This window comes from Homalodisca vitripennis, chromosome 5 (assembly GCF_021130785.1).
Source record: "Homalodisca vitripennis isolate AUS2020 chromosome 5, UT_GWSS_2.1, whole genome shotgun sequence".
In the NCBI taxonomy this organism is placed as follows: Eukaryota; Metazoa; Arthropoda; class Insecta; order Hemiptera; family Cicadellidae; genus Homalodisca; species Homalodisca vitripennis.
In genome coordinates this window covers 166,806,914-166,820,433 of record NC_060211.1, presented here as the reverse complement: position 1 = coordinate 166,820,433, position 13,520 = coordinate 166,806,914, and the positions used below count along the sequence as shown (strand labels likewise).

Below are 13,520 nucleotides of genomic sequence, written 5' to 3'. Positions count from 1 at the left end.
CATTAGACTTCGAACTCAACTGAGTAGAACAAGTCCGCTTTCAGGGCAATTTAAAATCTGAACGCCTGAGCCGCATCCATTCATCTGCATGCGGTGGTCGTAGTCAGACAAGGAGTGAGAGACGGAGTGCTTTGTTGAATCGAGACCTGAGAGGGAAGGCGGCGGGAACAAAACAAACGTGATAACCGAGAGAAGAAGAGAACGGAGGGAGGGGGTGGGGATAATGTGTGGAAGGAAGGAAGTGGTGGTAGGAGTCTCGGCGGCGTGCAGCGCAGTCAAGTTCAATGCCATCACTGGAGGCAAGGCGTTCGGTGCAGTGGCAGGAGTAGCGAGCGCAGCGAGCAGGAGTGATGGAGTCCACATATCGCCGCCAACTGCGCTACTATCAGGTACGTACGAACGTTCGTTATCAATTCTCTCCTCTCAACTATTCGCGCCCTAGAATATTCCAAAGATCATTTATTTCGAGCTGTCTTATCAAAATTATCATTTTCTGTTTGATATGATACATTCAAGGAGGATGTGCGTTAAAACATAATGTACGATTTTCATTCAGACATGTGTACTTTTAAATGGTCTAGAGATTTTTTAAGAACAACCCCCAAAGAATTTCCGAGCAAGTATATATATTTTTAATAGCCGTTAAAAAAGTACTCCAACTAGCAAAACCAAACAATATCTTCAGAAAATGTGTCATTATTAGATATTGTTAAATATATTAAATAATCAGAAACTAATAGCCATCCTGAACAAATTAAATGTGTGCTAATTTAATTTAAAACATTTAATTGATTTACAAAACAGGGTAGTAAAAATTTCTTTAAGTTGGTAACTACTTAATTTATTACATTTTTTAGAAATTTCCATGAATTTTACAGACAGTTTCAGAGCTCTAATGATTATATTATTATGTTATTAAATAAATTCTTTATTATACAAAGGCGTTGCCTAATTTTAATTAATTGTATTATTTAACTATGATTATTAAATATTATTTGCGTATTAAAAAAGGATATCTATAATTTGAATCAAGTGATATACTTGTTATGTGGTTAAGAAAAAGAAGTTCATTATTTAAGCAATACTAAAATAATTTTAAGATCAAAATACAGCATACTGGTTTCGCGCAAAAATTTAAGTATCATAATGTTTTTTTTTTTTTTTTTTTTTAGTTTATTTAAGGAGAGCATGATATCCTTTTAAGCCTTGTTCTGGGCTGTTCTCACGTAGTCTAACATTTGTACCTGTTTGTTACAAAAGCATTTTATCATAATTTGAGCAGAAAATTCCCACTCAACTATTCAAATAGCCATAAGGTTCAAAATTATGTAAGGTTGTTTACTAATATGTATCGTATTCTTTCGAAATTTTCTTTCAAAAATTGAGTAGTAAAGGAGGGAAGCGTCAATTCTGAAATCTTAAATGGAAAAACCTGCCAAGGTACACATGAAATATAAGGTAGGCCTATAATATAAATACAAACTCTTGAGCAAAGTGAATTTCCATGTGCTCAGCCCAAATGGCTGACGTTTCGATCTCTGAATAAGTGAAGATTGACTTATTTACTAAAAATGTATTAAAAATATCACTTACTCATCTAAAAATTTCGATAAGACGCCCCAAAAGAACAAAAAAATAATTTAACCGATAAAAAAAATGACAAATCTTTAAGTTTCCACTATTACGCTGTTTTATTGTATTATGGTAATAAATAGGGTGCATTTTAGATCAAGCGATTAATATTAGGATATCGTGATTTGATAGTTGGCCTCACAAGCCCTTTCATTTTCTATGAAAAGGTAAAGTAATAGCATTTAAATCTTTTTAGTTTCCCCCCTTCTATTAATTTTTGGGGACTACAAAGCTGTTTTTATTTTTGGCTAAAATGATCAGCATTGATATTTTATTATTGTTTTAGGAATTCATTTGAATTCCAAATCAATTATAAATCTTTAAAACCTTCCCACAAACTTTTCATTTCTATGTTATGTGATACGTCTTTCCAAGTTTTTTTTTGCATATTTAATTAAAAGGATTATTTTGAATGAGTTAATTCATCTAAAGATGACAATCCTATTCAATGTTTTTATAAAATGTATTACAAATTAGTGTTGATAGTTCAATTTACACAACATAAGTTGGACAAATATATAAAGTTTCATTAAAAAGTGACGTCCTTTTTTGTTTTACTTACATGAAGTAGGAGTTTGCTCTTCAGGCTTCGCTGAGTTTGCATAGAACATTAGCCTAAATGTGTTATCATATCATTGTACTCATCCTGTTTACAAATTTATTTACTCTGGGATTTTCTCGTTACCATCATGGTTACCCATAAAACAAATACAGAAATGTTCACTAACGCCCACCCAGATCTCATGGAGTGACGTGCACCAACATCGAACTCAATATTCCTTAAATAGAAATGAAGCTTCGTGCGAAGTTTAAAGTCTAGTTCAGGTCTCTCTCGAGATATCATGCTGACTTTATCTGACAGACAGAAATGAAATTTTCCAGCCCCTCAAGTAATAGGCCCAGTCAATAACAAATCTTAACTAAAAATATTTCACGTTAATCCTGAAACTTTATGAACCCATTCCTATATTTAAAAGTATTTATTAAACAATTCGATATTTTAAATTAAGTAAATCGATAACAGGTTTGTAAAATTGTATAAGAAAGTTATAGTTTTACTATCTTCGTATGTGTTAATAGGGCATTTCTTTTATCTACTATCTATCAATCCAGATAATTGGATCCTTCGGTAAAAACATTGTGGCATTTAAAATTATTACAGGAAGCATATTCAATTTAGAAAGTAACCTGTTTTGCCGAAGTAAATAGTCATAAAATACGGGAGAATAGTTTGGGGAAATGATTTCATCACCAAGGACCAGGACGCCAAGCTGTTATCAACAGTAGACGTTATCTGTCGTGCAAAAACGAGCGGAAGGATAAATAGGTAATTAGAGACTAACGAGCTTAGTGACGGTCTCGTTTGTGTGTGTGTGTGTGTGTGTGTGTGTGTGTGTGTTGTGTGTGTGTGTGTGTGTGTGTGTGTGTGTGTGTGTGTGTGTTTTGCGTTTGTGGCCCATGACTGAACTAATGTGTGCGTTCATTAAATAAACAAAACTAGACAACGTTCTATTCTTCAAATGTCTTTCCCAGAGAGTGTTAAATAATTTACTTTGTATTCAATTTTAATTACTTAACATTTACTACGGTTCCCGCTGGGAGATTCCAAGGAAAAGAATTGGAAATGAGTATATTTTCCTTAGAAATAAACCTTTTTGATGACTCGTAAACCTCTTCACCCGTTGAAAATATAATTTAATATGTCCATCCGTAATTGGCTGAGCTTTAGCGAAGCCTATTCGTAGGGCTGGAACAATTTCATTTCTTTCCGTCTGTATGTCTGTCAGCATGAATTCTTGTAAACGAACTATAGACTTGAAATTTATGCCTAAGTTAAATTATGGTGCACGTCACTCACTCCATAGGATGTAGCCGAGTGTTATCGAATACGTTTACATTGCTGTTATGGATAACCATAATGTCAACGAAAGAGTAAAGGAGTAAACAAATCTGTAAACAAACTCATTTCACTCATAATAGATTCAAACATGTGCCATATTAACACATGTAGCCTATCTATCCACATTACATTGCAACATAGTTTGATACTGTCTGTGTGTTTCGATATTTATTATTTAAACCCTTAAATGAATTCTTTTCTAAATTAGAGGGAATTTTTGGGGTCTATATGGAAACCTTTACAAGCGAGAATACGATGTACTTGATTAGTATATAAACATATTTGTAATATTTTGTAGCTTTATCAGCTTTACAAAAAATAAATGTGTTGGAAATGACAAGTTTCGTAGAATAAAGAGAAACATTTCCTGACATTAAAACAATAAATAGCGCCTTCTTTTATATTTTAATTTGTAGTATGTTTGGGATCGTAGAGCCGATGGCCGAGCGGTAAGGGTTAGGATCTGAGTTAGAGAGAAAGCAGGTTCAGATCCTCTATGTGATTATAGCGCTTCTTATCAGTATCATCGACCTTGTACTGTATCGACTCTCCCCCTTATCGTGTTTGATAAGATCCTCGCACAGGCCAGTGGCTTATGAAGAACAGAATAAGGTTTAAAAGGGATCTCCATATCTTTTTCATAAAACAAAATTAATTTCATTTTAAAAAGTTGTTAAATTTGCAAGATTTTATTCTTTTTAAATAAGAATAATCTGTTTTTTTGTCTTGAGATTATTATTATTTGTGTTTATTTTTGACGTTAATTTGGGAAGTATTGTTTATCACGCTTTTTCTTGAATACATTTTACATTCACAGATAATCCAAACCGTTTCATTTTTTACTCATTATTTTAAAATTCATACCGATGAATTTGTATTTGTTTCAGCCCGTTCAAATGAATACAATGACGGTTGTATTTTTTTAATCCGTTACAAACCATTGAGTTTGTAACTGACAACTTTGGTTCCGACTGGTCCGACGGTCTTCATAACGTCTGTGTTGTTGCGGAATATTCCATTGCATAAGTTTGTGGCTGGGTTCACGGTGAAGACTTCTTTATATTCGGCGGCCGAATCCCACATCCTGAGTCTTGGACGTGTCTGAATGTAATAAAGACAAGAGACAGTCAGCTCAGTGACCTGGCTATAACTGTCCTGTCTGTCTGTCTGTCTGTATAACAAAACTCAAACAACTACTGGTTGGCACGTTCTCTCCTTGTCACGATTTCTTCTAACTTACAAACGTACAATGGATTCATTTGGAACCAGGAAATTAAGTTTTCCTACTACTCTATAGCCATGTACGACGATGTGGTCCCAACTGCAAGTTTTATTTACAACAATTGACTTTAAAAAATCAAATGAATACTAAATCTTCAAAATATAACTTTTTATATTTATTTCTATACAAATTTTCTATATTTATATTCTATATTGTGGCTTTCTTACAGTCTATCATATTATTGTACAGTAAGATTAACACATAGATTCTTTATAATACATTTTAATCATTTTAACTATTCATCTGTGACCATAAATAAACATTCTCGATCGGATATGCAATTAAGTGAATATTGAACTATTTTTATTTATCCATGAATTTCTTCGATTTTTATTTCATTTTCATCAATTTGCATGAGTCTAAAGATGTTTGTTTCCTTTGGCAACAAAACGCCTCAAAAACTGGAATTAATTGGATCTTTTGATTATTGTAAGATTCTAATCTTATGAATAAGTACGTCCAATAATAAACAGAGAATCGACTGTATTCCTTTCTGCAAAATTATTGTCAAACTTTTAGTGTACCTTTTTAGATTTCTAAGAAATGTTCTGCTCAAGAAAATGTACTATGTTCTCTTCAAACATATTATTTTATCTAAATTTACTAGGAGCCAAACTGCTTAATATGATGTATAGGCATTAAGACCCTCACAGCATAGTGCATCTCCTCGTGGGCCACTGGCCTGTGCGAGGATCTTATCAAACAGGATAAGGCGGGAGAGTCGATACAGTGCAAGGTACTGATAAGAAATGCTTCAGTCACAGGCAGGATTTTAACCTTCACTATCTTCAATGTAAATCTAAATTCTGACGACTTAATCTGCACTTCCACCATTGCACTGTATTTCCTATCAGATTTGGATTAAATTTTGCAGAATTACAACATTATTCGGAGTTTCCAATTGTTTTCTGCTAATGAGACTGAATTACTTTTGGTAATTATTATATCTTTCATGTTGGTATTATCACACAAGGGCTATCAAAAATGTGTTGGTAACAGCTACCGTGTGTTATACACCGGTACCGTGCTATTGACACAGATAATACAGATTCTTTTGAAACTACAATGCTAGGTCTAACATTAACCTCTCCTGAGGTTGGTGAAACACTATAGATTAGGAGACACAGAGAACACAGTAATGTTGTAAACTACAATGATGTGCTACACAGAAGCCTTGTCGGTTTGGCCATGGCCACCCTCATGAATTACAGTTCACAGAGACTAATTACTTACCTCCTCACCATTGTGTTTCCTTTTCCGGTTACGAATCCACTGTAAATCCTGACATACAGTTTATACACATTGATCTTTACAGTCAATGAGATGTAACAAATATAAAGGGAAATTCTTTTGTGTTGATGTAATTTTTAATAGGCTACTTTTTACATCATTATAGCTAATGTTTAGCTATACTGAAATACTTATTTTGGGCTCATATTTTTTGCATATTATTGAGTATTGAACAGCAATAGATCTAATATAGAGCCCTGTGGAACTCCACAATATAAAGATCCTTTTAAGCAACATAGAACACAGCTCCCAAGACTTACTTTATCCAACTTATTAAAATAAGAGCCGAATGTAGTTTTCTTTCATTACCAATTTATTACTAATTAAAAAACTGTATAATGTAACCCTACATGTGATTCAAATGCACCAAGCTTTGGTTTTTAATAACAGTGTTAGAAGTTGTCATAATAATGATTTCTGCTTTCCATTGTCTATTGATCGGATTATATTGATATTCTTGATAGATTAATTGATGTTTACCTTCAGATTAGACTTAGGGTCATTTTATTCACCCTGTAAAAGACTGTGGGATTTCTTTATTAAATTCCGTACAAGGAATGACTCAACTTACATAGCACTCATCAGAACAGCTAATGTCTATTTAAAAATGTATTCGGATTCCTTCATTATTAAAACTATTTAAAATTTGTCGTATGTTCATTTTTTTGTTATATCGGTGACTTTTACTGGCAATATATTTTATATTAATTCTGTAAACGTTGCATTGAACTTTTCCCTCACTGGAAACCAAGAAACCTTCAGCATTCCAAAACTGAATCCGATTCAAATTTACGGTCATGTAAATAAACTGAATGATCACATTTTAATACCAAGTGACCTAAAACAACTTGATGTTCTCAAGTGATGGCCAGCTTTTTTCAGAATTAGCATTAACTGAATGCTATATTAAGATAAATTTATAAACTGTAAAAATTAAATGTCAAAAAACTAGTAACTCAAATAAATTTGTCTAAGTATGAATTAATGAGAATGATTAAATTTATTTACGCTCATCAAAATATGGTAGCTAATCATCTTCTCCGTTATTAGAAAAAGACAAGATTACATTCTCATGATGCAATGCATTCTGGATCTTTGAACCGGAGACTAAAAAAGACAAATTGATAAGAAGTTTTATGGGGAATTGATATATTCGAAAATAAATTTGTCAGAGTCTGCACGGAGATGCAATGGCATTGTAGAACAAAAACTGTCGGCCCATCAGGACACGGCTGTAGTCGTGTATATGCAAAAAGACGAGGCGTTGGACCACCGGGCAGGGTGTCACTTGACCTTGGGCGTGACCTTGAGGTCAGCACGACCACGTTAACAGCTGATAATTACAGCTTTCCGCTCCTGCGACGTGCTCCGCTCTTCTCTTCTGGGTCTGGCAGTGGTTGACACGAAGGCATGGCGCCTAGCGAACTTTATCACAAACCTAATTGTTCCTTTTTAATTAAATGAACCTTTCGCAATAACTTCTCAAACGTGATTAAACGTAGGAGTGCCGATGGCCGAGCGATTAAGTCGTTGGACTTTGGGTCTGAGTTAGAGATAGCGCAGGCTCAAATCCTGTCTGTGACCGTTGCACTTTTTATCAGTACCATTGACCTTGTACTGTATCGACTCTCCCCCTTATTCTGTTTGATAAGATCCTCGCACAGGCTAGTGGCCCATGAGGAATTTAATGCAGAATAAGGCTGAAAAGGGGATCGGTCTCTCCTTTAAAAAAATAAATGAAATACATTTTTACATTTTTTTAAACTCCGTAGGGATTGGATCCGGAACCTCTTGCTGAGGGATTCCTCAGCTACACAACGCCTTCGGTAGGAACGTCTTAAGAGCTTTTCAATTTCCTCATTGACATCTCCACAAAGCACTGATGATGACATCTTTATTCAGACTTGTAAATAGATTGGATATATCCATCAGTTGTACACCAACTTCAATATTTTAACAGCAAATTCAATCATAATTAGGGATTCAAAGATAAAGGAACCCTATATCTATATTTGTACTAACATTTTTTGTAGAACTGATGTAAGTAAACTTATTACAAGCGATCTGAGTCGACAATGTGAACTTATAATTACAGAATCTTATTTGAAACTTCGTTTGAGATTAGGATGTATTGAAATCCTTCGATCCTGCTATAATTTTTATGTTTACACGAACCCCATGAAAGTTTGTTTTCTTTTTCTTCTTTTCTCTTAAGAAGCTGAGAAATTACACAGTTTTAAATTAACCTTTGCGCTGCTTCCAGAGTGGCTGAACAGTCTGGATGGGGTAGGGGCCGCCTTCTGTCCATGATGAATAATTTTGGGCATTAATCTTGTTAAAAAAGGGAAGTTACCTCTGTACCAGCCACTCCAGTCAAAGCAGGCAGGGAATGTCACGTCCTTATGTCTAGACTAGCAACAGCCCTTAGCATTTAGGGAGCCCCACCAACTCCAACAATCATCTTTTACAGTAGACTATACCTAAAGATCAATCCTTGCACCCCAATATCTCTACATTTGCGATTAGTGATGTGTCGTTCCTGGACATCTATAAGATTTTCCAGATTTACGTGGCTCATCACTTTTTGCTGTACCCGGTGTAGGTTCAACTGTAAAGTATAAATCAGCCAGAAGTGAACCCTCTTGGGAGGCCCCTTAACAGTTAGATGAAATGTCACTATTCAATTGCGTAACAAATTGCAATTGAATTATTGGAAGAGTACCCACATTAACAAATCTTATGCGAAGTCATGAATCGTGACAAATATACATAATCTTGGACAAATGAGTGGTTCAGCTATGTGTTTTTGTGAGTGTGCATTGCGAAATTACACATTCTGTTTACGAGCCTGGGTAGCTTGACTTTTAATTGCTAATAATTTGCAATATATTATCCTGTAGCTGGATGTAATGGGTAGTTCCGCTGGTTCTGGTCCTAATTTATGGAGTAAAGTGGAGTAAAATGAAGACGGAATTCCGTTCTCGTTATATTATTTCTTAGACTTGAATGAACTGCGGCCAACTTGAAGTATGAAATGCTTGGCTGTTGAATTGTTAGAACGGAATTTTCTGGAAATTATTGAACATTACCGAGCTTCCTGTTCAAGAGGGATAAGTTCAAAAACTTAAAGTATTCCTGCGGGTCCTCGGAAGATGACGATGCAAACGACACCTTCTCCCGCAGAAGACAGTAAAGCCGGAAGACAAAAAAGGTTTGTGACCAGAAAACAAATTGGTGTATTTTAAATGCAGAGGGCATCTGAACATTAGTAAAAGATAACTTGGCAAAGATTTATCCCAGACCGATGGAAGCAATTGTAGAACAATAGACACCCTGTTGGAACAATAGAAAAGGCAGTCCCGAGGGTGAAGAGTGTCTGGGCTGGTAGTTTTTTGTGGGTGAGAGACCCAGTTCACACTCACACTACTTTGATCATCGAGGGAGTTAGCATTTTTCCTATCGGAGAAAAGAGGTATAAATATAGTGACACAAATATTTGTGGTATACATTATTCAATTAATTCATACTGTTCTGGTAAACTGGAAGTAAAATAAAAAGTGAACTGGTTCAGTTTTGTACAAATAAACGGAACATTCCTGAAGTCATGAAAGGTTAGGTGAAATATCTATTATTCGTTTATCTTTATGAAAACATGAGCTGCATCCTCATGATCAAGAAATTTATGACGCATTGTTTTAAAACCTGCCGCCTTTTTCATAGCTATAATTCATCCATGGATAAGCATTTGGGTTGATATTGTGTCTCAGAAAGAGGTCATAGAGATCACTTATTAATGTTTGCTTCGTACTTTCTACGCCAATATCAAGGATCCAGACGTTTTTTCTTCACGGTGTCATTTTTACTTTATTAGAAGGATAAATTCTCAAAAAATAGAGAATCTCGTCGAGTCTAAGCTATTCAGCATATTCATTTACTTCATTCACCTTTTCTATTAGAGATTCTGCAATATTTCACGTTTATTTTAATGGTTCTCTCTTTTCCACTGCGGCTTATCTTGAGGATGTTCCGGAAGAGTTTTCGTGTGAAACCTGTGCATTTCAAAAAAAGTGCTGGGAATGAGATATTCCAGATGTGTACATTTCTAAATCGCATTCAGGCTGAAAAAGGAGATAGAGATGATGCTATTAGAAAAAGTTGCCTCTATTTGGCTGTAATAGAAATCATACGATATTTATTTATTCAGAAACTTTCTTGTTGCCATAGTGGCTATACAATGTAAAAATGTTCATCAACTCTCTTGAAACAATAAGAAGGGCAGTCCCGAGGGAGAAGAATGTCTGGGGCGGTAGTTTTTTGTGAGTGAGAGACCCAGTAATACAGACAATCTACCCAGCTTGGGAAGACGTTGTCTATACAGGGTGTTCAGTAAAAATGTGTGTACTTTGGGATTTTGTTCTACACATTTTTCAATTCATACAAACTTGAAAACAGTTGATATCTTGTAAAATTTATAAAACCTGTTTAAACCAGCAAATGCCTATCAAAAGACAGAATTTTCATTGCTCCCGGCTTGTGCAAGCGTATCTTTAAAGTGGCGTGCTCGCTTATGCGTTGACGGATTTTTTTGAAAAAGGCACCGTAGAAATTGATATAAAAGTGACTAATTAGTTGGTGGTATCCTATGCATTTTTTATAACTATACCGGTTTTTTTATTTTACTTTAACAATTTTGAACAGACGCCATTTTGAAACGGGTAAAAGGATTTTGTTAATTTATTATTTTCAAAAAGGTCTACCAAAGGTTAATACAATTCCCAAGTTTCATAACTTTATCTTAACTGGTTCAAGAGATATAATCTTTTAATAAAAAGCACATACAGACAGATAACCGGAAAACTAAAAGTTTTTAGGACATAACTTCATATAAACTCATTTTTATGAGTAGAACAAAATCCCAAAGTATTGGAACACTTTTACTGAACACCTTGTACGTAAATAAGCTTTAGTCAAAATTTCGGTTCGTTCTCGTTCAGACAGACAGGTAGATATGACATTTTTCAAGTCCCTATAAGACGACAAGACTCAATACAGGTTTCCAGTAAAATTGTCAAAAATACGATTCTCGGAATTGTATCAAACTGGAGATAAGAGAGGCTGAGCCGCTGGAGCTGGAGAGTGACTCAGTGGAGTGGAATACATTAAATGTTCCGTTTGCTGGTTCAGGCACTGGGTCAGGCAGACGATGCCACAGATAACTAAACACCTCGACAGTTAGGGGACACCGCAGCGCGCCACTCGTTACTCGACACTTGTGTTGGTTGTATTGACCCCGTTACTCAGTTCGTTCCGGTCATTTGACCACTAGGGGCCTTAAGTGCAAACGTCCATCTAGTTTGCTCAATTGAGGCGTTTCACCTCCACTTTTTCTCCAATCGCGTTTTTATGAGTTTGACGACAGTAGGTCACTAGCACTTTGTATGAATGAAATTATTTGGAGTGAGTCTACTAGCTAAAGTTGACTAATGAACCAAAGCAAGTTTCCGTACAGTAGTTAATGGGATCAAACTGCGGAAACACGAATGTTACGTGAAATGGGAACTGTTTAATAAGACCCCTTCAAACTTCGATCGCTTGGTGACATCATGAGGACGATCCTTCCTACTCACCTTCAATTCCACCTTCCTTTCACTCCATTCATCTTTTCTATTTCGGACTATTCACTTTCCTTCTGGACAGGACCGGTAACGGTGTAACACCTGTTTCGCCTGAGGTTTTCAAAGTAAATGTTTTCTAGTTGCCTATTGGAGAATTTTGCAGTGATCTTATAAAAGACTATAATTTGTTTATTAAATGTTACATATTTAAATATTGCGGTGCGTTTATGGAAACAAACGCAATCTACTTACTACTGTAATAATTAACAAAGCAATCGAAAGGTTTTAAAGGTCATCCAACAAATTGTATGAATTGTAACAAAAAAAGCGAATAGGCATTCCGTGATTTAAAATTAATATATATTAATTATTATGGGATGCGTTTGGACTGACAGCCGTGTGAATGTAGGATCATCGTCAAAGTTAATTATCCATTGTTATTCCCTGAAAACGAACTATTTGCATCGTTTGGACACTAGAGACACCTAGACTGTGCACCTAATGAAACAATGAAAATACCTCTTCACCTAGATTACAATATATTTTGTAGGCGTCTCTGATGTCGAAACAATGTAGAGTTCGTTTTCAGTTTTTGAGTTTCGTCAACAGCTATTTTTGGATTGCTTCAGACGAAAATGACCAAGTTCCAGGAGTCGTCTCTAACAACGTCAGATATCATACGCTGCATTAAGAGGAAGGTGAACTGAAGCTAAATTTAACATTCAACTTCACATCCACATGTTCATAGTGCCAAAGATGACGAAACTATCTCTAGGAAAGTCAAAACGCAAGTGTTCTGCAGTTTCAAATTGTTGATTACACAGCGTATATAGCGGATTATATCGACAACAAAAAATACCTAGTCAGTGAAGATATCCTTTCTAATATCCATTTATTTTCATTAAGCCCAATATTTGAGGGAATAAACATCTGCTTATAGGAAAATGCCATAACAAAGATCAGCTGCCACCTTTTAAAAAGATGGAGGAACAAGCTTCCTCTTCCTTAAGCTTGGCAACATTCTCCACCATCTTGTATGTTCAATGTGCATCCACTCTGCAAGAAGCCCTATATGCCATACACCTAGGGATTCCACAGATCAATTGAGGTCCTGCTATGTTTGTTGCTCAGCTCAGGTTTGTGGAGGGATTAGTTTCCCATGAACCCTTAATGGCCTGACCCCAACAAACAGTAATGTTGTTGATCCCACCGAAAGAAGAAATGACCTGATAAGAACTCCAAACAAGTTTGAAGCTAAACACACAGAAGTTCAACGTCTTCAAAGCTATTAGTGGAATTTTTTAGAGTCTTTTCTTGTACCGCAGAAGATTATCAAAGGCTTTCTATAGTTGCAGTAACCTCTGTTTGGACAACCGAAGAGCAAAGACGCAGTTCCTTGCAAGGGTTCACGCCATAGTGATAAGTAAACAATGCAAGCTTGGCTGATGGATTATACAATAGGACTTACAGTTATGGACTTTTGAAGAATCGTCCAAAACTTCCTTATGGATCTAAATATTTACCACTGTTGCAACCTTTCTCGTCGTAGTTCTCAGTTGAAAGTGCTCATAGAATACTATTTGATCTTACCATTCACATCATTGGTGAGCACGTATAATTCCTGTGTGAATTGAAATTGAAGGGTCCAGAATTATTGGTGTAAGCTCAAAAACCCTCTGTTCATGAACAAATGAATTCATGCATGATAATACATCCTGGTTATTGTTGGTGTGGCACGAGTCTGTCGGCGATGACACTCGAGTGACGCGCGGTCTGTCCTCACGTTCCCGTAGGTCACTGA

The 13,520-nt window shown here is 35.6% G+C and overlaps 1 protein-coding gene across 1 annotated transcript in view; it reads left to right on the top strand.

The window, feature by feature from the left end:
* The first annotated feature begins 285 nt into the window (after positions 1–285).
* LOC124363105 overlaps positions 286–13,520 on the top strand; it is a 62,793-nt gene continuing 49,558 nt past the window's right edge. The window contains exon 1 of the mRNA XM_046818229.1: positions 286–389. Within this exon, the coding sequence (XP_046674185.1) occupies positions 351–389 (39 nt within the window). The 5' untranslated portion in view covers positions 286–350. The remainder of the gene's footprint in view (positions 390–13,520) is intronic.